The sequence below is a fragment of the Genypterus blacodes genome, unplaced genomic scaffold (assembly GCF_046128005.1).
Source record: "Genypterus blacodes isolate CSIRO-AG114 ecotype Tasmania unplaced genomic scaffold, CSIRO-AGI_Gbla_v1 ptg000216l_1, whole genome shotgun sequence".
Classification (NCBI taxonomy): Eukaryota; Metazoa; Chordata; class Actinopteri; order Ophidiiformes; family Ophidiidae; genus Genypterus; species Genypterus blacodes.
In genome coordinates this window covers 52501-77500 of record NW_027467015.1, presented here as the reverse complement: position 1 = coordinate 77500, position 25000 = coordinate 52501, and the positions used below count along the sequence as shown (strand labels likewise).

The 25000-nt window shown below is 45.3% G+C and overlaps 2 protein-coding genes across 8 annotated transcripts in view; one reads left to right on the top strand and one right to left on the bottom strand.

The window, feature by feature from the left end:
- The first annotated feature begins 1554 nt into the window (after nt 1-1554).
- kitb (KIT proto-oncogene, receptor tyrosine kinase b) lies at nt 1555-15264 on the top strand. 2 transcript variants are annotated; one of them, XM_076170406.1, is made up of 21 exons: nt 1555-2002; nt 3491-3766; nt 3909-4193; nt 5633-5772; nt 5914-6082; nt 7054-7243; nt 7647-7762; nt 8214-8328; nt 8405-8598; nt 8976-9082; nt 9798-9924; nt 10050-10154; nt 11066-11176; nt 11666-11804; nt 11965-12029; nt 12134-12225; nt 12333-12455; nt 12706-12817; nt 13228-13327; nt 13427-13532; nt 13694-15264. In XM_076170406.1, the coding sequence occupies exons 1-21, from the start codon at nt 1957-1959 to the stop codon at nt 13841-13843; spliced, it is 2868 nt and encodes a 955-aa protein (XP_076026521.1). In that variant the 5' UTR covers nt 1555-1956; the 3' UTR covers nt 13844-15264. The 2 variants fall into 2 exon arrangements, with proteins under 2 accessions (XP_076026521.1, XP_076026520.1); XM_076170405.1 differs by having other exon boundaries at nt 11962-12029.
- A 120-nt stretch (nt 15265-15384) lies between these two features.
- clockb (clock circadian regulator b) overlaps nt 15385-25000 on the bottom strand; it is a 15407-nt gene continuing 5791 nt past the window's right edge. For 5 of the 6 annotated variants that reach the window (XM_076170282.1, XM_076170280.1, XM_076170284.1 and 2 more), the window contains 17 exons: nt 24858-24947; nt 24531-24651; nt 24290-24403; nt 24069-24187; nt 23714-23796; nt 23076-23182; nt 22828-22975; nt 22613-22688; nt 21885-22029; nt 21597-21706; nt 21260-21451; nt 20946-21104; nt 20660-20851; nt 19726-19919; nt 19483-19612; nt 19001-19135; nt 15385-18833 (listed from right to left, as the gene is read on the bottom strand). In XM_076170282.1, coding sequence (XP_076026397.1) covers nt 18525-18833; nt 19001-19135; nt 19483-19612; nt 19726-19919; nt 20660-20851; nt 20946-21104; nt 21260-21451; nt 21597-21706; nt 21885-22029; nt 22613-22688; nt 22828-22975; nt 23076-23182; nt 23714-23796; nt 24069-24187; nt 24290-24403; nt 24531-24651; nt 24858-24947 — 2424 coding nt within the window. In that variant the 3' untranslated portion in view covers nt 15385-18524. The remainder of the gene's footprint in view (nt 18834-19000; nt 19136-19482; nt 19613-19725; nt 19920-20659; nt 20852-20945; nt 21105-21259; nt 21452-21596; nt 21707-21884; nt 22030-22612; nt 22689-22827; nt 22976-23075; nt 23183-23713; nt 23797-24068; nt 24188-24289; nt 24404-24530; nt 24652-24857; nt 24948-25000) is intronic. The other variant, XM_076170285.1, reaches the window with a different exon arrangement.

The following is a 25000-nucleotide window of genomic DNA, read 5'->3' as shown; positions in this document are numbered from 1 at the left end:
CAAATGACATGTGAACACAGAGGACTGGAGACATATGGATGATATTGAGCGACACACACACACACACACACACACAGACACAGACACAAGGCGACAGAGCATATGGACAGCTGGACAATAGTGAACAGGTGTACACTTTGACACGCTGAGGTGTTGGTCTCCTTTGTTCATACGCAGAATATTCAACACACACACACACACACACACACCCACACACACACACACACACACACACATACAAACACACACACACACACACACCAAGAGCAGGACTGTGTGTGACGCTTTTGTAAAGTGGACCATTGAACCTCCACGTCAGATTCATGGTCAGATATTGAAGTTGATCTCTTTCCTGAAGGATGAACAACAAACAAGCTTTGTTGTGGATATGAGATCCCCCTTTGAGGCGCTGCAGCCTGCACAAACGTCTTCCTTACGCACGGTTGCATTGCACGGTGTTACCGCCACTCATGCGTGTCTCAGTTCACCAAGAAGCCTACGTTCATTTACCCAGACAAACTATTGATTTCACAGAATTTACACTTGAGTAATGATGTGGTTACAGCGGTTGATCTGACCCAAGGCTAGACTGTGTCCGTATCTGTTTGATTCATCTGGCAGTTGAACATTTTTGCATAAATACCAGGAAGGAAAAACTGAAAAAGTGCAAAATCTATGATGCTGCACGATGTTTCCTCTCGTGGAATTCAAATGAAGAGAACTGTTTCCTTAAGCCAAGGCTGAAAACCAAACCAGATCAAAGCAACTGAAAACAACCGCTTTACTGGTTTGTTCATCCATTTTCCAGCCATCATGTGCTAATGAGACACACAGGCCCCCACAGGCACACACACACTGTGAGAGCAGCCACGTGTGTGTGAAAACAAACACAATGATCCCAATGTCCTCTTCCATTTTTCTCTGGAACTTCAGGAAACACAGATGCAAACACACCAAGCCCTCACAAAGCACAAATGTGAACACACACACAGTGGGATGGTATAAATGAAAGCTGGGAAAAGTCAACAGGCTCCCTGAAGGGCAAACTGTTGGCATGCAAGCACTCAAATAGCTTCTCTTAAGTAAATGTAACAATATTGCAATGTATTCGATGACTCGTCTTATTTTAATTGGCATAAACTGGTATTGGCAGCGAAATGTGCTCAGTTATCCAAAGTACTGATTGTGATGAAGAGGTGACTTGAGTTTTACTTGAGAAGAGGAAGAAAGAAAACAGAAGGAGGAAGGAAAACACACAATGGAAATGGAAGGAAAGTGGGAAGAAACAATAAATAAACTTTCTTATTATTTATTATTTTTCTGACACTATTACAAAATTCATCATTCCAACTGTCAGATAACTGCGGGAGGGGAAAAGCTTAACGTTTTCAAATACAGTATCAATGTCTCAGGTGTTTTAAAGTACTTCGTTACTTCCATCCTCACCTGCTACCACAGCAGGACACTCGTGCTTTTATTTTGAAAACCATCCGTAAACACCACCGTAGCCTCCCTGTCACAGCCTCAAAGCTCACAGTAACCTCACTGCCTGCGTGCGAGCCAACAACTACTTCTTTAATTCGGGTTTATTCTCGTATTTTGGACTCTGCAGAAAAACGATCAGGAGACATTATTTGTGTTTTTTTTCCCGGTAATAACCGACTCATCACCTTGGCCGGTGTCCAGCCAATGCGGGGCGGAAAGGAGTGGCGGCTCACTGTGTCTTTAAGCTGCGTCTCCTCCGCGTCCATCAGGGGGAGTCGCAGCCGTAGCCGCAGCCGGCGCGGATCACATCAGATCGGTGTGTGTGTTCGGTGTGTTTGTGCCGCGGCGGGACCTGCGCCTCTGTCAGGATGCTTCCACCCCAAAACACGCGTGGACTAGAGTAACACACTGACACACACATACACACACACACACACACACACACACAAACACACACACAAGCTATTAATCATGAGATGCTTCTGGATTGTTTTGACTTCGCATCTTATTCTGACAGGTAAGAATTCAGCCAGAGGGAATGACTGCTGTGGTGTTTACATTGTTGTTGTTTGGACTTGTTTTAGTGCTTTAATGTTGTCTTTTGTAGCGTGTACACAATCTGACAGAGCCTGTTACAATGTTGTTTGCATTGGGGGCTGGAATGTGCGTTAACGGTTATAATGACATCATCTCACTTTCGGGGGTTTACCTATTTATTATTCATATTTACTTTTATTAGTCTTCAGTCGATCTGTGCTGATGCTGCCCAGGCCTTTCCCTCCTTTATTAATTAACTAATTGCTTGTTATAGATGTCTTGGGAACCATATATTCTCAGTCCATATGTCCAGACTTAACACACTTCTTCTTCCTGGACGTGTTTAACGGTGCAACTGCTCAGCTCAGAGTCTGCAGATCAAATCAGAGGAATCATTTGCATAAGCATCGTGTCAAGGTATGACCGGTAGCCCTCCTCTCACTGCCAGGCAACAGGTGTGTGTGCGTGAGAGCGTGTGTGTGCGTGCATGTGTGTGTGTTGCATGAATAGGTTCCTGTTTGGGGGGCAATCAATTATTAATCCTGTTGCAATAGGCATCAGGTTGTGTGTCGTTTCACGCCGCAGAAGGTACAAAACCACTGTGAATGTTGTAATGATGGGATGTTTGTTTAGTCATTTAACGGCTCCAGGGTTGGTATGTAACTGTTTCTTTACTCATATGACTCCACACACACCAGATAACTCAGTCCAAACAAGAATGGATGCCAGTGTTATCCCCACTATAGCCTGTTATCATTGCGGCACATACTGAAATGTGCGTCATGTTCCTTTAATTCTTTTAAACAGCACAATACACAGACAGCATGTGAGTGTGTTGATCCCTCAAGGCAGGGGGGGCTATTTGCATCCACATACCTCCTCCCCAGTGCAGAGTCCTGCCAGGCCCCAAGGCTCAACGGTCACATGAAAATCCTGTTCTTCAGACTCGGGCCGCATCATGAGGGAGGCTGAATGAGGAAGACTTCGGTTTGGATCGGGGCGAAGCTCTGATGCAGATGTTAGAACAATTTACTCGTCTTAGGCAAATGGATTGTGGGCCTCGGACATGATTACTCAGCCTGTGGACAGCTCATTATTATTGATCTCTCATTTGGTTATAGATAGCACTCCAATCTAAGATATGAGCTAGCTATTCTATTCTATTCTATTCTATTCTATTCTATTCTATTCTATTCTATTCTCTTGCTCTTACAATTGATTTCTGCTTCTTTCTGTTCTCCCTCTATGAGACAGCAGCTCTATATTACCTATAGTATGATCAACAGGCTTGAGTCTTGAGATGCCGTTCTTCAGCATAGGATCCACGGCGGCCATACTGCTTTTCTGAGATTCCTTATCTTTATCTTAATGAATCTGAGTATTTCTTTTCTGACCCTAAATGAAACCCGCAGTCAGAACACGGGCCTTAAACGAAACATCAACATGCTTTGTGTGTCCACTGTTCCAGCCTGGTCCAAGCCGGTCATCTCGCCTGGCGGGCCTCACGTGGTGGTTCCTAAGAGGGGGAGATTGGAGTTGCGTTGCCACGACGATGCCACCGTGTCCGACGCCGTGTCCGGTTTGAGGTGGCAGAGAGAGCGGGGTCGCCGGCTGGAGGGAGAGGTGGAGGAGGGCGGAGTGGCTTATGTCAAGGTGGCGGTGGCACAGGCGGGCCACATGGGTCTCTATGTGTGTGTCAACAACAACACACAGGAACACACCTCCATCTATGTCTATGTGAAGGGTGAGTGTTTGATTTAAAGGACGACTAAAGGCCGATCAATATATCAGTGAGCTGTTATGATTCAACTGATATTGGCTTATAATATGTTTCTATAGTCAAAGCAAGTATGAGCCTCATCCTAACTCTATGTTGATTTCCTTAGACTCCCAGAATGTCTTTCAGCGCCCCATGGTGCCTGACATCATGGTGCGTGCAGGGGAGAACTGCACCATTAGGTGTCTAGTGACCGACCCTGAGGTCAGCCCGCTGACTTTGGAGACCTGCGATGGACAGCCTCTGCCCGCCGCTATGAGTTACCACAGCAACCCCCAGCGAGGCATCATCATCGGCAGTGTAACGAAAGAGTTTGTGGGCTGCTACGTGTGCGTGGGGCAACTCGGCGGACTCAAAGTCAAGTCGTACCAGTACACCGTGGACGTACGACTAGGTCAGTGACAGTGTTGCAAAACAGTGTTAAATGGTTCTTCATGTGGCAGAGATCTACTAGGTTCCTCATTCAGTTCAACTAGACATCAGTTAGACTAAAGAGTGAGAGGCTTGAGGAGAAAGAGTTTGGGGCCAGAGTCAGAATCACTCAGTGGTAAGATACAGTTAAGTTATTCCTGCTCTGACCTACTTAAATAATGCCTACAGCTCATCCTGCAGTTGTAAGTAAAGCCACAGCATTTGCTTTTGCTAATGCTGTGGTAACCATAATGCAAATGTCCTGACAGGTTTATATTACAATGTTTAACTAGAGACTTAAGATGCAAAAGTTCAAGTTTGTGTGCTGTAGTTGTAGTTTGTCTTAGGATAATCGTAAATATTACCGATCCTGACTCAGTGAATGGCAAAGTGTGTGTGCTGTAAGTATAAAAAACTGTAAGTTGAAATTCACAGCGTAGCCCTAAATGCTCAAAATATTGGCAGAGATGAGTTATAAAAATGCCACTTAGTCTAAAAAGAATGCGGACGTACATTGGCTAAGATAGAGATCCTTTTCCTGTGATCTAAGCTGTAACATTAAATGCAGCATAAAAGCATTTTAAGTGGAGGTCAGTGGAAAAAGAGCACGTTTCTGTTTGTCTAGAACTGCATCAGCGCTTTCAGCTCAGCCCACTGAGGGAAGACGGGCTAAACAGGAGCAAACAGGGAGGAGCTACAGCCAAGCGTCTGTAACGCGGAGAAGGAGAGAAGTGAGAGAGGGAGAAGCAAAGTTAAGAGCTAAGGGATTAAAGTGTGCCCTTAAAGAACAAAGCTGTGTAGCCTTGCATGGAGGCAGCCTTCACTACCACAAGCCTCTCCAAACACTGCAGCTACGCCGTCAATCAGCAGCATTCAAGTCAAAAATAAATATTCTATTGTACAAACTGTACATGCAAATAATATCTGAGTTCAAAGAATGAAGGTGCATTAGTGTGAGTGTGTGTGTGTGTGTGTGTGTGTGTGTGTGTGTGTGTGTGTGTTTGTGTGTGTGCATTAGTGCTTTTCCTGCCATGGAACAAACAGAGGGAACCACCCAACCATCATAGAATTTAAACACGATGCTATTTGTATAGGCCTCATTTACAGTTTAGTATTAATCGCCTTAATTCCATTTCAGAGTCATTTTGACGAAATATTCCTGGGTGGAGACGGTTTAAAAACACATTTACAATTGAGACATGTTGTCATCAGACTAATCCACAGGGAATGAATGAGCAGAAGGACAGAATAATCCAACCATCATACATCACTCTAACTGAACCGCTGGCAATGCCTGTAAAGGTCAAGGCCTGAGGTCTTTCTTTTCTATAGTGAATGATAGAAGTGCTGAAGAATTAACTATGGTTTTCTGTTGTCTCCGTTTACAATTAATTTGCAAATGATGTCATCTTCTTGCTGCAGGCCCTGAGGTGGCTCCTGTGGTCACGCTGTCCCAGGAGGGCACTGTGATCCTGAGGAGAGGGGAGTCCTTTGAGCTCACCTGTACCTCCACCGACGTTAACCCAGACTTCAGTGTTACGTGGGAATTTCCTCAGACAACGGTGAGGCTGTCGTTTTTAAATGTTGAGTCATAGTGACGAACAAGACAATATCCAAAAATGTAAATAAAGTGTGTAAAGTGTCCGCTCATCAACCTGTCGATATCTTACTACTCTCCTTTCTCCCCCCTGCTTCTCCCACAGAAACCTAAAGAATCACACACCTCACACATCCTGCCTGGTTCCCGTGGTTACAAACGCTCTACCTCATTTTCGATCGCAGCTGTTAACCAATCTCACTCGGGCACTTACCGCTGCCAGGGCAAAAACAAGAAAGGCACCAGCGGCACTGAGCTGCAGCTGGACGTACGTGGTGAGTGTGAGAGAAGCAACGCTCATTCCCTAAATCAAGATCCAGGGGTTGGGGGGGGGGGGGGCGACACCTGAGAGAACATAAATCTAGTCTACACAGAGCCGGTCCTGACCTCCCTGGGGCCCTGAGACAAACTCTGCTGGGAGGCACATTGTGTTTGCCTCTTACAGTTTGATATTTAATCTAACACTAGTACAGAGAGATGTCAGTCCTTTGCTTTCCATCTTGCATTAGACCAGAGTTGTAACAGCTACAGTTTATAAACCGCTGGGAGTTTATCAAATGTAATAAATAGCATTTCACTCTCACTTCTGTCAGGCACAAAGACACAGAGCTCAGACAGACCAAGAGACAGCAGGACAGACATTAACCTGACTGTTATTTGTTTATCTCTTTTTGTGGTAGCTTCAGCTTCATCCTCTAATCGAAGTTGTAAACATTATTGTGTAATCATTGAGGGCCCCCCTTTTAAGAGCAGGACGCCTTTGTTTATCAGCCAAGATGAAGGACATCCAAGAGACCGTTAAGATGTTTTAATGACATTTTGTTTTTTATTAGAATTTATGAACGTGCCTTTTATGAGATTTCTTTAAAAGCCATGAGTGCTCTGTCAGTCTGAATCTGTGGCTTTACTTGTTGTTTACTTAAATGACTGCAGACCATTTGGGTATTAATGCCACATGATATTGATATACTGTATGTACATCAGTGGCTCTTTGTGCTATGTGGCAATGCAATCATTCAGAGCTTCCTGGTCTATTGCAACCAGATTAATATCCACCCTTAAAAGACTGTAGTTTGTTGGCTAAAGCAACAGATCCTGGTGATGTATCGTTGTTTCCAGGCACACAAATTCACCTGAGCTTTTAGGAAAATGTTGTTTAAATTGTTACACCTTATTATATGCATTGATTGTTTGTTTTTATGGCGAATTTGAGCTTTTAACAATGGGTGTTGTTGTTGTTTGTCAGAGAGAGGCTTCATCACCACCATAGGCAGCCCCGGACCGAGCCAGGCTGATGTTAAAGAAGGCGAGAGCCTGAGTCTCCGAGTGGAATTTGATGCTCATCCTGCTCCCAGCACCCTGAGCTGGAAATACGACGACAAGCAGCTCCGCAACACCACCGAGCACGTGATCACGGTCCACCGCAGCAGATACAGGTACGCTGACTAAATACTGAGCCCTGCACAAGTAAAAATACAGAAATATCAGCAGCAAAATGTATTTAGTAATCAATAGTAAAAGTAGTGGTTGTGAGGAATGGGCCCTTTCATAGTGATGAATTATTGATGAGTTAATGTGTAAGCAGCATTTTAATACTGAAGCTGACCCAGCATGTTATACAATGTTGTGTACTTCAATCTGTGGTGGTGCATCATATTTCATGAGATCGTGTTTCATAATTAATTTACAAAGGAGATACAGCATCAGAGGAATAGAGACGGAGTAAAGGTTCATGTTTCCCTCTTGAATAAAGTGGAGCTCCAGTACAAACTCCAAACACTCAACTCATGTTTTTTGTGTGTTTATGTGAGAGACAATTATTTTCTGTGTTTCTTTCAGATACGTCTGTGAGCTGAGACTGGTGCGGGTCCTCAGCACAGAGGGCGGAGTCTACATCCTCTCTGCCAGCCATGAAGACGAGGCTGTCACCTACTCCTTCCTCGTCTATGTCAACAGTAAGTTGTTTGCACGTCTGATAAATTGTAAAAAGTAAATGATGGCAGGTTCTGAGCTGTGAACCCATTTTGTGTTTGAGATATCTGCATAACTTGGCTCGGTAAAGCCCCGGGAACAGAGCAAGATTATCTGGATGAGTCAGTAAACCTGCTTGTTGGAACAGGAACCCAGTATACGCATGAGGATGCACAGCGGAGCGCAGGGTGACGTGATACACATTAAAACACTCTGCTTGCTGCAGAGGGGAGTAATGCATATTGACAGTTGGTTAAAAAAAAAAGAAAAGGATGACAGGGGAAGATGAGGAGGCACTGAGCTGATGTAAACAAAGCAGGGGTCAAAACATCAGATGCTTTTAGAAATGTTACTAAGTACTTAAGTGTGTTTGTGTTGTTATCAAATGTTTACTTCGATTCTCTGTCCTTCATCTCTGTCTTCTTCTTCTCTCAGGTAAGCCAGTGATCATCGCCCAAGAGGGGCCCGTTGATGGTCAGGTGCGTTGTGCTGCAGCTGGTTTCCCCACCCCCAAAATCAGCTGGTACTTCTGCGAGGTTCCCCACACTCGGTACGTCCAAACCTCCCCCTCTACCCCGCACACACACAGAGAAACCATTCGGTTTGTAACACCTCAACCTCAACAGGTGTTCGCACCTGCCCAACGCCACCCAATGGGAGACTCCAGAGGTCGCCATGGTGACCGAGTCGAGCTCCGGCTTCGGGAGGAGCGAGGTGGAGAGCCGAGTGAACGTCAGCAAGGAACACGCCCGTTACCACACGCTGGAGTGTGTGGCCAGCACAGAGGGAGAGGAGGCCTACACGCTGTTCTCCATCAGTGGTACGGTGCTGCTGCTGCTGCTGTCAACACATACGCACGCCAAGAACACACACAGACAGCACCATGACGCACACACAGGGAAACACAAAAACCCATTGACCCTGTAACTGTGGAGGCCAGGTGTGTGTTTGTTTGTGTGTGTGTGTGTTTACTGGGTGCAGATTGAATAAGATTAATGTATGCTGACGATGCAGACTGGGATTATGTGGTGAAGACTCACTAATCCTTCACACACAAACAAACATCACTGCTGCAGCTGTCTGTGTTAAATCTGTAAGAACAGGATTGTGTGTTTGTGTGTGTGTGTGTGTGTGTGTGTTTGTGTTATTATATGGGTGCACATAACCACTCTTTTATTGGTGTGTGTTATCTGTTAGAACGCGTTGTGCCCCATAAACTCTTCACTCCACTTCTAATCGGCATGGCAGCTACTGGCATCCTACTCAGTATCGTGCTAATGGTGCTGCTCTACAAGTACATGCAGGTAAGAGAGTAAATAAATGATAAATACCACATCCTTTTCTGTTATGTAGAACCATTACGCCCCTGAATAAAAGCATAGGTGCATATGGCCATCGAGAGGAATAGCAAACTGAGTCATTCAGCCCATTCAGAGCCACGTATTCATGAAAAATTCATGGTCGTGGATGTTAAAACAGGTTTATCCGACAATGCTACCCCTTCAGATTAGAGCACAGAAACACAAAAGGCTCCAGCAGCTCACACACACATTTGCTAATGACTCATGCCTCCATCTTGTTTATGTTATATTGAATTTAGAAGCATCTTGATTGGATTAGATGAGGCTTTGTGCTGCCTCTAGTGAAGATGTTTGTGCAGGCGTGAGTGAAAGCACGTCCTTTAAATCAGTCTGAATGTGTGCTAATGAGGGTGAGAGGAAGCGATCATGTAGAATTTACAAGTGCGGAGCTTAAAGGATCTTTGTGGCACCCGGCTCACGTCTGAAACTGAGAACACGTCCGTGCGGCGTGTTGCTCTTATTATCCTGGGATGAGTCAGGCCTCTGGAGAGCTCCTTTATAATTCATGGTGGGGTCATCGTGCGTTAGTCTGGACACAATCAGACGAGTAAAGGCTACAACACAATCCAAAGAGAATGGAGGGACGGTAGAAAGAAATGTAAAGAGAGATCATCAACTCTGTGAGAATTCATCTGCTTGTTTTGAATCCTCTCATCAGAAACCCAAGTTCCAAATCCAGTGGAAGGTCATAGAGAGTATCCATGGCAACAACTACATCTATATCGACCCCACCCAGCTCCCGTATGACACCAAATGGGAGTTCTCTCGGCAGAAGCTACGCTTTGGTATGACAATGTGATGCTGTTGTGTGTTCAGAAGAAGAGTGCGTATTGTAAAAGTCTCAATCTACACAGAGTCGCTTAGCTTCATTTTGTGTTTCTTAATTGTGTATGTGTGTGTTTCCTTATAGGTAAAACTCTAGGTTCTGGGGCTTTTGGGAAAGTAGTGAGAGCGACAGCATATGGACTTTGCTCTGCAGATACTGTTACAACCGTCGCTGTCAAGATGCTCAAACGTGAGTCTCTCTCTCTCTCTCTCTCTCACTCTCTCTCTCTCTCTCTCTCTCTCTCTCTCTCTCTCTCTCTCTCTCTCTCTCAAAGGCTGAGAGTCGGAGTTAAGATCCAGTGTAAGAAAGCACATAGAAGTTCACATATTCTCCTTATTTGAATGTATAAGTATGCATTAGGTCAAAACAAATGGCAGCTCTGCAAAGTATCTAGAGATACACCGACCAAACCCTGATCCAACACACACACACACACACACACACACACACACACACACACACACACACACACACACACACACACACACACACACACACACACACATACACACAGCTCCCACTCCCCTTTTCTGACATCCAGAGTAGAGGAGTGATGAGAAGCAGAGCAGAGGAAGCAGATTAGAGAGTAACTGCTGCTCTTCATGTATGGGAGCAGATTTAGCAACGCTGAAGTTTTCTCACTAATTCTAAAGGTCAAAGTGAAAATATGTGTTTTATATCAAACAAGATTCAGTGTGTTTTATTGCATTAGAGCTTCCAGCAGGGGAGACAGATAATCACCATCACTCAGGAGTGAACACACAGGAGCCTGGACTGTCACATGTGTGTAACTATGCACATATATCCTTTAATTTAAGGTCTGAACAGAATAAGCTGACAAAAAGGCAAAAATAGAAACATAAAAAAAGTGTGATATTGTAAAGTGTGATATTGATGAGTTACAAAGCAGAGTTAAGCCTGGGGTCACTTCTAAAAACACACATGTAGATCCTGACACACACACACACACACACACACACACACACACACACACACACACACACACACACCCTTTTAATGTGTCATCGTCTCCATTTCTCCTTGTGACACATGAGACACTGTAACGGCGTATAAATGTCCTGATGATGTCATTATTACAGCCAACGCTCACGCCACGGAGAAGGAGGCGCTGATGTCAGAGCTGAAAGTCCTCAGTTACCTCGGAAACCACGTGAATATTGTGAACCTGCTGGGAGCGTGCACGGTCGGAGGTGAGACGAGCGACGCCGGCACCACACACTTCACTTTGACGCGGTTATATCAGACTTTTTGCTTCAATCTCATCTGTTTTTGTTGGTTCTGATGCGTGTGGACTTTATAAAGCTGTAATATTGATGCTGTGGTTTATTGTCTTATGGGTCTTTACTTATTTATTGACTGATTGTGTTTTATGGTAATGGATCTTGTCTGCAGGGGTCATGTTAATATAAAGGTTACACTAATATGCTGACGTGCTGCTGTGTCCAGACACTATTGACCTTTTATTCAAAATCAGATATTGGCCAGTCAGTGTTATATGATGTGATGATGTGATGAAGTTAGACTGGTCTCACATTCACTGTGTAACTGATCAATATTATCCTGTCGTGCCCTCATTTAGATTCAGCTTTGTACACACACACACACACACACACACACACACACACATGCATGAATATCTTATGATACAGTGTGTTACTCTTTTCTCTCCATCTCGTCAGGCCCAATTTTGGTAATCACAGAATACTGTTGCTATGGCGACCTCCTCAACTTCCTGCGCAGAAAAAGAGAATCCTTCCTCAACTCCCAAATCGGCGATGGCTACTACCGCAACGTCTTGAACCAAGGAGAGTCAACAAGGTGTGTGTGTGTGTGTGTGTGTGTGTGTGCGTGTGTGTGTGTTCTCAGTCATGATTCTAAATTCAAGTTAAAGTTAGTGTGTCAAAAGCTAACACTTTTGTGTGTGTGTGTGTGTGTGTGTGTGTGTGTGTGTGTGTGTGTGTGTGTGTGTGTGTAGCAGAGAGGTGACAGGTACAGGATACATGCCCATGCGTCCCTTTGAAAAAGAAAGGTCTTCTCAGTCAGGTAGAATCTCTCACACACACACACAACACAGACCATCATGCATTTCAACACAAAGCACAACACACTGCGAGAGACCGGTCTGTGACCATGTGACCTTCCTATAGATGACATGGTGGATCTGTCCCTGGATGCTGAAGACCTCCTCAGCTTCTCATACCAGGTGGCCAAAGGAATGGAGTACATCACCTCCAAGAACGTAAGTCTGTACAAAGTGTACTACAGGCGCTCACCGCAGAAACCGGTTACAGAGTCAATATTCACTTCCGTGTGTGTGTGTCTGTGTGTGTCTGTGTGTGTGTGTAGTGTATCCACAGGGACCTAGCAGCCAGAAACATTTTGCTGACTCATGGCAGGGTGGCAAAGATCTGTGACTTTGGGTTGGCAAGAGACATCACGACCGATGCCAGCTACGTGCTCCGAGGCAACGTGAGGCTCCCTCCCTCCTTTACTCTCTCCCTCCCTTCCCAACGCAAGGCCTTGAAACCACAAATTGATCTTTTTAGGTGACAAATCACCTCCATGTAAATGACACATTTGCTTCACAAGGTATGAAGCCACCTAAAAGCACTATAAGCGATCTTACAATAAGCAGACAGAGAGGTACCGGGTTACAATCCTGAGCTCACCATTTCTGTTCCAGAACTGATCAAATGTTAAATGTGGCTTTCTCCCAAAGGCTCGTCTGCCAGTCAAGTGGATGTCTCCCGAGAGCATTTTCGACTGTGTCTACACCTTTGAGAGTGACGTGTGGTCCTACGGCATCCTGCTCTGGGAAATCTTCTCTTTGGGTAAGCCTTCACTCAGCGCTCCTGCTCTTCCATCTGTTTCATCTCTTTTCCGAGCCATTATCGACATTATCGTGTAAGATGGCTAAAGCTTTGCTGGAGGCTGCGTGATTTTGAAAGCATCGTTTAGTGGAGTGACCTCATCTTAGAAAAAAAGCCTCATTATAGAAAAACACAAGGTTTTTCTCTCCATATTGAGACAAATTGAGGCAAACGCTCGGGAAGTAAATGGCAATCCAGATGTTTTAGACAGCAAATATTTAGGAAAACTCTTATGAGCTCGTTTCCAGAGGCCTAACCCTGTGTGATCAATGTGTTTACACCAGTGTGTGTGTGTTCAAATCCAGATGTGAATTATTTTGATATACTGTATGTAAGATGGTAAACAGCAAATGTGTCTGTGTGTGTTCCAGGTAACAGCCCGTATCCTGGGATGCAGGTGGGATCAGTGTTTTATAGGATGATCCAAGAGGGTCACAGGATGAGCAGGCCTGAGTTTGCTCCCACTGAGATGTAAGTGTGTGTGTGAGCCGACCAGCTGAATGAATGAACGAATGAACGAACGAATGAATGAATGAAACCTTTAACTGTACCTCGCTCTCCTCTCCGTAGGTACGAGATGATGCTGTCTTGTTGGAACCAGGACCCTTTGAAAAGACCTCCCTTCAGGAAACTTGTGGAGAGCACTGAGCTGCTGCTGTCAGAGAATACCAAGAATGTAAGAACTACAAAACCACTCGGGTTGTTACAATGCTGTGATCTATAACTGAAGGGATTCACAAAAACAACAAGTTTACTCAAAATTAACAACAGGAACCCACATAAAGTTGTATCGTGACCCCTCTCTTTAAAATACTGTACAAATGTGTTCTATATTAGGACTACCTGACTTTGAGCAATGCACCAGCTCATCCAGATCAACAGAGGGCGCCGTCGCGGAGGCTGAGCTCAGTCTGCAGCACCACAGCCCCCAACCAGCCTTTACTACTCAACTCGATCGATGTCTTTGTGGACTATGACACTGTCTAACACACACACACACAGACACACACAGAGACACACACACACACACACACACAGAGCCAAATATACACTGTAAACTACTAACAACTCTTTCACTGCAACTAATTCTCATTTGCTGGCTTTTCTGTCACACACAGATATACACACACACTATCTAACACACGCCCATGCATTGAGCCTTCAGTATTGACCTCTATCTAATCCCGTCATTGGTGTATTGATCTCTGTGGTAGGTATTTCAGGTGCTCGTCTATATAAAGCAAGACCGCAGCGCCGTGCATCCATCTCTGTCCACCATCAGGAATGACGTTAGATAGATTACATCTTTAAAAAGGCTTTCGGGAGAGAACACGCGGTCCCAAACGAGGGGGGGGGGCCCTAAATGGGAACAAATACTTAACCTTGGGAGACGACACTCTGGATTTAGAAACAGAGAGGAGAGTGAGACGTGTGGACAACACTGTGACATCATCATTTTAAAGCAGCACGGCACATTCTCAAATACTGAGGGTGTCAATGAACCAAACGTACCTACCTAGCGTGTATCTAAAGATGGACTGTGAAACATTTGATCGCATCTTCCGGTTATGTCTGTAGGAGTGGCATGCAATCGATAATCACCAAAACTAAAGCCATGAAAGAAGGAAAGGTTGGGATACTGTGACTTTATGTTAAAAGGAACTATGAGTTTTGATTGATAAATTCTGTTGCGGTTGTTTACTTTTCAACTTTATCTCGACACCCATACACACACACCTCTGTTTGAGATGCAGGGTGGATTGCTTTACAGTTTCCTTTTTTTTCAATAGTGTCGCTGTCACAACCTCATGGCCTGAAGCTTAACAGTTTCAAACCACCTGCCAACCATTGACGTGTGTGCAGGTGCAAGCATTGTACAAATCACACACCCTACCTATGAAATCCAAGGACACACATCAGAGCCGAACAGGACACGAGGAAAAAGACAAAAACCCCTCCTGCCCCTCCCTCCATCACGTTTTTGGGAAAATACCCAAAGAAAAGTTTGAGTCACCCTGCTTACAAAAACACAAACAACACATCTTTGCACAATCTTCCCCCCGTGTCAGGCTCGGAACTTATCAATCAACCCTCATAGTAATATTGCTGTATGTATGTTCTGTGTGTAGGAACAGCTTTAGTCGAGTGGTTCTTAGTAAAGCCCCTGGCTGTGCTTTAAGGGCTGCTCGTGTGCTTTTTCTTTTTTTTCTTTTTTGTACTTGTCAAACCTGTATGTAATGTAAATACAGTAGAAATGTGCCTTTAGGTGTTTCTTTCAGCACTTCAATGTGTTTAGCATTGGAAACTGTGGGGACGACGACAGCCAGGCCGGAGCTTCTTTACTTTTAAAGGTTTGCAGGTTGATGGCGTTTTGATACAGCTGGTTGACTTGTGATAATAAAGATTGGACCTGCGATGGTTAAAAACCTACGGGGAAGGTTTGGTCTCTTCTTCTCGTTTGTGTCATTGATCTATTTTGTGTGAAAGAGCAGCAAAAACCTTTAAAAAAAACAACAAGGTACAGCAAGTCAAGTATAATATTTGCAACCGTTTTATTTTCAAATTGACCCAAGATCAGGAGAGGGGTTATAATAATAGCAAACATTTTTGCTTCAAAATATTGATTATTACATTTGACTTTGGGGGGCAGGGGGGGTAGATAAAGGAGCACAGTTCATGAGCAGAAGAAGGGATATACACGCACACACACACACATACACACATACATACATACAGTACATGTAAGCGTAGCACCGGTTCACACGGAGTAGCGGTGTTGTTAGCCGTGTGTATGTGGACATTATTATACTACAACCAAGGTCCTGAAGAACCCGATTGCGTAGTGGACAGGTGTATGTGTGCAGAGGAGGGGGGGGAGGGGCTTCAGCCTTGCAGTCTCACCAATACTTTTCCCATTCCAAATCACTGATGAGTCAATGTCAACAGCTTTGAGTTGTCTAAATGTCTAAACGTGGATGATTCTTTTATTCCCCTCCTTTTCCTTCATCGCAAAGCCTTTATCCATGATCAACAGTTACAACATCCATTAGTCTCTTTTAAACACCTTTACATTCTTTGGGCTGGGTATATAAGTGACACAAACTCTCACACTACAAACATTTCAACAGTATAGAGCCACACCTCACACACACACACACACACACACACACACAAACTACAGACTAGAGGATCTAAACTTGTTGTGTGACGCTTGGAAGACCTGGATCAAGTAGTAAGTCCCTCAGTGTGTGTGTAGCTGTCTGCTGTCCCTTGGGAATCGGTTGTCAACGGAAATCTTTAACTCAAACTTCAAAGTGTAGTTTGAGCTGGAAGGGTTACTATTTGAGGCGGGCCTGGTGTGTGTGTGTGTGTCCTCGCTGTGTTCGTCACCGTAGAAGAAGACAGCACCCAACATCCATTCTCCCAGTCATACGTCCATTTCCATATGAAAATATAATGGTTACACTGTTACAGAACATGCATACACACTCTCTCTCACATAAACATGTATTCAAGCTGAGCTGCCCTGTGTGTGGGCTTGCAGAATACTGAGCCCAACCAGGGAGGAAGTTTCTTGAATATTTCACTTACATCTTTTTACTGCAACGCAAGAACTGATTGGCTATCGCCAGGGGAAACCAACGCTGACCCCCATGTGATACATGAAGTAGAAGGAGAAACGTTATAGCTGCACAGAGTGCAAACACACAAACACACACACAAACGCACACAGAACTCTATGATTCACTGTGAGACAAGACATTCTAAATGCTCCTTTGCCAACTTCTACACTTCCTCTAATCCAAGGCTTGTTTGTTTGATATGGCTTACACATGTAGTACAGGGATTGACCCCAAAATCCATTTCTATTAAATGATCTGAACCTAAAACGGGCCGGGGCCCAGCCCTGGTTTAAGCTGCTGTTTGAGAACTGAGTGATACATGAAATGAAGTGCATGAGGGCTACTGAGGCCGAGGAAGAGAAAGAAGGATAAGACAGTGACGACGCCAGAGACCTTTAGAGAAATGCAGCTTAACTGGAACAGACAGATCTATTCCAGTCTGAGCCAAAGAGTGACACAGGGTTCTCTAAGGGTTCCAGCATTTGCATATCTTTTACAACCCATCCCCGTGTTTAAGGAGGAAAACAAAACAGGTTTACTGTTGTTTTGGAGACGTTTCCCTCCGTCGCAACAGGAAAAAGGCTCAGAGAATGTGGGTCAAACGTGACTCGGACACCGCCGCGCCCTTTGTGATGCTGCTGCTGCTTCCTCTGGTCACTGCAGCGTCACTGTCCAACCCTTCCTGGTCTGGATCCAGACTGAGGCAGAAGCAAAAAACTTTCCACATTCCTGAGAATACAAGTACCATCCAGCAACTTCAAACCCTTACTAAGTCAATTATTGTAAGACACAAGGGGCGATACACACACACACACACACATAGGACATACTCGCTCATGCTCACACATGCACACATAGATTGTATTCTCCAAAAAAACACCCACTGGCACACAGAATCACACCACAGATTACAAAGAACTAAAGGTCTCAACAGTGATTTACTGTACACAACCACATTAAGTGCTAAAATATCAGAGGAGTTTGAGGATATACTGTTTGTTACTTATAGGGCTCTCTGGCTGTTAAAAAATAATCCCTTCTATATACACACACACACACAAACATGAACTCTAATAGGGGGGAATATCTGGTTGGAAAATATATATATACGCCTTTGTATAGTCTGCTTAAAAGGAAACAAAACAAAAACATAATGGACTATGTTATTGGCACTTGGAATCACTAAGCCCGTTATACGTACGTACAGTGATCGTCCTGAAAAGAATTAAGTTAAACCGTGTCTAGTTTTCTTCTTGCCGAACAAGCTTTTGTACTTTACAAAGTTAAAAAGAGCCGTTTGTGTCTCAGAGACGGTGTTTATAAACACGACTCCCCCGGGAAAAGAAGAGCCCCGATCCCAACCATGTTCAAACCGACGGAGGACTTTAAAGCCTTATTCTTTAGAGACGGTGGGGGGAGGGCAGGGGTGAGAGGTCTGAGAGAGAGAGAGAGAGAGAGAGAGACACAGAGAGAGAGAGCACCTCGTCGCTCCATTTTTGACCAGAAAACACTAAAGCAGAGTCAAAGGTCGTGTTTTCCAAAGCGACTAATAAAAGCTTACACAGTTATCTTTTCCCATGCAATCATATAAAATACTACATTTCTGTTTCCTGTTAGGCTATATTGGATATTTACATAGTTTGTATCATACAGTAAATCTGTACAAGGTCGGTCTGCTCGGACACACCTTGAAATGAGTCTCAGTCTGCGCGGCGGTGATAAGGAGTTCTCTTATCGGGGTTCCCGCGGAGGATGGATCTCCTTGCGGCTCCGCGGCTAGGAAGAGATAGTAGGGGAGTTCAAATCCATCCCGTTGCCATGGTGACAAGCCTGGGCGAGTTCCTGGAGGACTCAGAGGTGTTTCCTCTTTTCCTATGCTTCATTTCTTTCAAAGTGGAAAAAAGGGGGGACAGCAATGTGGGGGGGGGGGGGGAATCTGACAGGAGCCACACACCAACACACACAGATCCATGGCTGGTGACGATCCCTCAGGATCTGAGTTTCATCTGCCTCCTTACATGAGCAAGGCATCGTTCCCCCAGACGTTACTGTGGCTGGCTGCTGATGCTGTCTGTTCTGTGCGATGACGGAGCTTTCTGCTGTTTCTGGGGTTGAGGCTTCAGCTGCTGCTGGTGCCTCTGATGGTGAGACTGGTGCTGCTGTTGTTGCCGTTGCTGCTGTTGTTGTTGTTGTTGTTGTTGCTGCTGTTGCTGCTGCTGTTGTTGTTGTTGTTGCTGCTGCTGCGGTTGCTGTTGTTGGTGCGTTGCCTGGGTGAAGGTGCCCTGTTGTTGGAGTGGGAAAGCTGCCTGCAGGATCAGCTGCGTTGACTGGTTGCCATGGAGAAGACGAGTGCCCTGAAAGTCAAACAGTGTGACAATAATGGAACATTAACCCTTTTCTCTATTTACTCTCATTTTTTCCCCACACAAATCCATTTTCTATCATGAACAGAAAATAAAGCTATAGGTTCTAAGGTCTAAAGGTTTTGCAGCATCACATATGTGCTTCCCTCTACTGATACCTGGAGGAACTGCTGCTGTTGCTGCTGCGCCTGCTGGCCACTCTGAGCAACTACAGCCGTCTGGTTCTGACCATCAGGTTGACCTTGGGTTTGTTGGGCTGGCTGCAGAGTCAGAGTCTGCGTCTGCCCTCCCTGCTGAAGACACACACCACTTAGCAGAGAACTAGCAGGGACACGCTCACACATGCTGTCAGACTGATTTGGAGCTTTAATGCGTCTATTTAGGATCTCTGGAGTCTTTAAGGTCAAAGGTTAAACAACATCAAGTCTTTATTTTTTATGCTTACAACTTATTTTCTTCTCTTCCTTTTCTCCATTTCTAATTTTAATAATTCATTTTGGCACTTGACAAAATTGTTCAAGTCAGTTCCATGTTTTGTGTTTCATTTCCTTCAGTTAATAAGAACTCTGCTCTGATCAACCACACTGACAGATGGATAAATATGCTCAGTTTTCTTTTATCATGAGACTTTTTCCCTTACTTGTTGTCCTCCAAAGGGGTTGTACGCGGTGACCACCTGCCCCATGAACATGGAGGTGGGCACCATGACAGCGCCGCACGCCATTGGAGCCGTCACCAGCTTGGTCACCAGCTGCTGCCCTGCTGGGAACCTGGAGGGGGCGCAATGGAGAACAGGGGTCAACAAAAAGGATCTCTGCGTTATTGTCAGATTACAAAAGGGGACGGTTGATTATTTGTCGGTGTTGGGTCGTGGTCTCCCTACCGGATTTGCCGGTCCTGCGTGAACGTGGCCACGGTTGTGCCCTGCTGCGTGTTGGTCTGCGGCAGGCTGGTGCTGATCTGCAGCACATTGGGCTGCCCTGGCTGGGAGATCATCATGGTGTTGTAGAGGGGAGCGGATACGGAGCCCTGTGTCTGGGGCTGAGCCTGGGGAGGCTGCTGGGGCTGACGCTGAGGCTTACAGAGGGGAAACACAACAGTGCCATTAATTCCTCTGAGACAACAGCAGGAGCCCCGCTCAGGCCATGTACTTCTAACATATCATTATGGCAACTTGATGAAGTCACTCCGTAAACATCAGAGGCAAAGAATCATCAGGGATTCATGAAATACAGGAAATGTTTTGCCCAAACTATCAAACTTATTAACCAACTTATTAACCATATGCTGGCATTATGAAACTCCGCCTCTATTTGTTTGGCTTAGTGAGCTCAAAAAACAAACAAAGACAAACATACAGGTCATATATATATTTCATTTCTCCACATTCTTTTATATTATTATTAGTATTACAATACCCAATAACAAACAGAAGAGGGGGCCACTCATGCACCTGACTTAGTGGTAAAGAAAGCTTTTTCTCTGAGCTTGTGATGGCCAGTAAGCGGCACTTAGAGGCAGCTGTGGTTCTTTCCCTGCACTCGCCTGTGTCTGCCTGCCTGCCTGCCTATTGCTTTGGCTTCATGGAACCCCCCCCCCACACACACACACATTTACTGTACGTACAGTAATGTGATTTATTGCAGGGTGATCATATTACATTGTACAGCTTCATTTTTAAAAGCTTGTATCGGTGTACTGTATAGTCTCTCACACTGCACCCTGTGGCTCTGTGTGACCTGTACCTGTGTGAGGCTGCTGGTCTGTACCTGTGTGAGGCTGCTGGTCTGTACCTGTGTGAGGCTGCTGGTCTGTACCTGTGTGAGGGTGTTGGTCTGCTGCTGGAGGTTCTGCTGAGGGGGTGGAGCCTGCTGCTGGATGGTGAGCTGCTGGGCTCCAGGATGGACGGGGTTAATGGCCGTTTGCTGAACCTGATTGGTCAAAGTAGTCGTCTGCTGGACCGTCCCCACCTGCACGTTCATGGCGCCACCTGGCTGCTGTACAAACATCTGTTGCCATGGAGACATAGAATCGTCAGACCACGGCGGCTCATTTGCCCTTGGGAGTGTGTTACAGCTGGACTTCACTCTTGCCGGGTCTCACCTGGATGCCTGTACCCTGGACTCTCTGCAGCTGCTCCTGGATGTTTCGGAGCTCATCCTGCTGCCTCTGGATGTTCGCCTGGATCATTCTGGTCCTCTGCTCCAGCTGCTCCTTTAGGTGCTGCATGGCATTCACTTGGGCTGAGAACTCCATCACTGGCTGTGGGGGGGGAAGGAGGGGCACAAAGAGAACACGTCTGAGGAAATGGGACCGGGTGCAAACGGTGGCATCACTAAGAAGTTGACGGTTATCATTATCAGTAAGATGATGATGGCCAAGCTGGTGTGTTTACAGCAAAGCAGCGTGTTTGTCACCTGAACGTTTGTCTGTAGCTGCTGTGGTGGTTGTTGCTGTTGTTGTTGTTGTTGGGGTTGTTGTTGGGGTTGTTGTTGGGGTTGTTGTTGGGGTTGTTGATGTTGTTGTTGTTGTTGCTGCTGTGGCTGTGGTTGCTGTTGTGTGATCATGCTTGGAGTTACGCTCTGTCCTGTGGTCTGAGAGCTCATAGACTGCAAACGTGAATACCGAAATGATTAAATAAATGCCACAACATTAGAGGAACTACAGTCGATGACTTTAGACGGCCAAGTCTTCAGGAAAATCAGCAATGAAACAGGAACGTTTTGTTTTGTAATCCGTTGTGTTTTGTCTCACCTGGCTGCTAATGGAAGAGCGACGCTGTGATGTCATCTCCATGGTGGACGCCATGGAGACGGACTGTCGAGGAGGTGTTGCCGTGTCCATGTGTAGCTTGGAGGCTGTTGCTGTAAAAACAGAATTGCTCATGATCAATATCATCCTATAGATAATCCAGCATTAATCTGTCACTTACACATCAACAGTTTGTGATTTGCTTCGGTTTCTATACTTTGGATTAAAGAACGTGTGTGTACATACAGTACAAATCCATTTGTTGCCGTTTGTGTGGCTGCATGTCCTTACATGTGCATGTGTTGTCAGAGATGTGTGATGATGACTTGTGGGAGCTGCGTGAGGAGGTGGAGGCTGTTCGGCTGCGGTCAAAGCGCTCCAGGGCCTCCTTCAGACTGGACGTGTTCAGCTGTGACTCTGAACCAGAATCCTGGCTCTATAAGTACAGACAACAACAACAGAAACATATGCAATGAGGAACTTTGGAGTTCAGTATTTGCGTGCCTCGCTAATTAAAACATTAACAGCAACTATCCTCTTTCTTTTTTTTTTACAATTTCTTGCTTATTTGAAGTATGATAGAGAACAAACTGCTGTGCTCTTCTTGATACGATCACTGATCACGTTTATTTAGATAACGCACGAGAGAGAAAGACACGCTGATAAATCAGAAGTGAGAGAAGTTAATGGATAACAGTCGGTGTGGAACGAGGCAGCGGCCAGCTGGAGGTACAGGAGGGAATAAACAAGATATTGAACTTTGTGTTTTGACATATTTAACAGTATGACGTCTGCTGGTGAGGCTGCAGATACTGTTACTGCAGTATACAGTTACTTCAACCAATAAATCAGTCAATCCAAGTTACATGACAGATCACTTTAGTCACTTATTCATTCTTATATTGTATTGTAAGTTATTTTGCTCTGCTGTACCTATTGTGACTGCTTTCTTGTTGTTATTAGGCATATGTAACAACAATTGTGTGTAGAACAGATCAAGCAGTTACAGTATTTTGTACCTTGTCCACTGTGACCTCTGGGTTGGACTCCTCGATGCCCAGCTCCCTGCGCTGCTCTGCCCTCACCTCTGCATAGCTGGAGAGGCAAACAATGCGGAAAAGGGAATAAATGGGTGAACATTTGAGAGTGTTTAAGAAATGACTTCATACTGACTCTGAACGATGACCTGGCAATGTCTAAATCATAAAAAAAAGAGCTCAACTGGAGGACGCACCTTACAACGGTGTGCGTACAGACAATAAACTCAGGCCGGGAGTTCCACTGGTGGTAGGTGATGTAGTAGTGGGTCTGGAGCCAGATCCACTGTTGACCTTTGGTCAGGAAACGGTAGTAGCACGACTTCCCTTTACCGTACTGCATCACTGGACAGAGGCCAACAAGCAGAGAACAGGGGTTAGAACAACAAGAACACAAAGGATTACTGCCTGAACATGTAAATGTGTGCATCCAGCGGAGCCTCACAGTGTTCATGGCACTTGGCTAGCGTCTCCAGGTCGTCGACGTGGTAGTAGTCGTACCCTGATGTTCCCAGAACTTCAAAAGGCAGGTAGCCTATAATTGGAGGGGCTCTGAAAAGACAAAATGCAGCGTGTAGCGATCAGTGACAGAAAGAAAGAGGAAGCAGCCCTCACAGTGCGCTCAGGAACAAAAGTCAGGGTCACCACAACACCGATGACTAAACCAGGCCAGACGCACTTTGTGGCTTCACATAAATGCCCACCTATCAGCAGCCAGTAACACTATAAAACAATATGAGGCAGCGAAGGGCAGTGAGAAGGAAATGTCAGTGAATCTGGTATGCTTTCAATCTAGCTGAGAAAAATACACTATTACGAGTCCACTCAGAGAGATCCTACACACACGCCTTCAGTGTGTTCCATATGCAAAGGTGTGGTGCTGAAGTTCTAACCTTGCCCTTTGACCTGGACCAATATGAAAACAAATCAACAGCAAAGCTCCGGACCCCTAATCCCACTCAACATACACTGTATGATCCAAATCAGATTAAAACTGTGGCTGTGACGGGTGGACGGACAGACAGACCCCAGTGATTACACTAAACACAACAGGGCGTGTGTTGCTATGATGCGTTTGTTTACCTGTGGTCTAGAAAGAGGAACTTCCACTCTAAACTGTGCCTGGAGGTGAATTCTTCATTGGGCTCCTCCACTGTACACATCTCCTGCAAACAAACATAAATATGTGTACACATGGTCAAACAGAGACACAACACACACCAGGTACAAAGAATATTATAAAGAACCTCTCAGGGTAATGACCTATAACTGTGGCCTCAGAATGGAGTCCATAAAAACATGAATCATCATCGAGGCAGGATTTATTGCAGGGCTTCGACTGCACAGGTGCAATAAACTGGTTACCCAGAGTAAATAACATGTCTAATTAGTGTGTGTGTGTGTGTGTGTGTGTGTGTGTGTGTGTGTCACTTGGTACCTTGATAAACTGAGGCTTGGCTAGGCGGACGGTGGCTACGAAGCAGACCTGGTCATCGAAGGCCGGCTGGAGGGAGCGCTGTAACACGCCGGCCAGGCCGTTCCTCGTCACGTTGGGAACTGCGGAGCACAGAGGGGAACAGAGCGGACTCAGACTCAAGAGGGCGAGGCGCCGAATTACCGCGGAGGTCAGCCTGAGCCTTTGCTATTGAACCGACGTACCATTGTTGAGTGACTTGAAGTTGCCGATGAACTTGACATATTCGTAGACGGGGGTTTCCTTGGGGTCGATGGCCCCTCGCAGCATATGGCAGCAGAACTCCAAATGGTTCTTACCTGGAGAAAAGAACCCCACAAACGTATGATTTAGTACAAAACACAAACAGGATGTAGTTGATGGCACAGAAGTGGCTTTTTAAAATGAGCAGCCAGTGAGCATGTAACATGACAGGGTGACACTCACTCTTCATGTAATCAGTGTTGATGCTCTCTGGGTCGGTGGGGTGTGTGGACAGAGCCTTGTACACGTCCGAGTGTTCCCCAACGGGCAGGAAGTTTAACAGATTCTGGTCCACTAAGTCCGCCTGAGAAATACGGGGAGACAAAAAAAAAAAAAAAAAGGATCAGGAGACAGGCCGACCGCTTTTTGAGCAAACATGGGTGCGATCCCGAAACGTTAAGCCGTAACCACACAAGACAAAACCGTTAAAACTCGTTCCACAACAGAAACCATGACTAACACTACTAATAAGTACTAATAGACTTGAGAGCCCAGGTCATTGTTCTTTACCGGTAGGTGCTCCAGGAGCGAGGTGACGCTCTCAGATACATAAAGGATGTTCCCATCGGTCATTATTGCTATGAAGAATCCATCTAGTGCCTGACAACAAAACACAAGCAGATATAACAATATAACAAGTATTAAATGCAGGA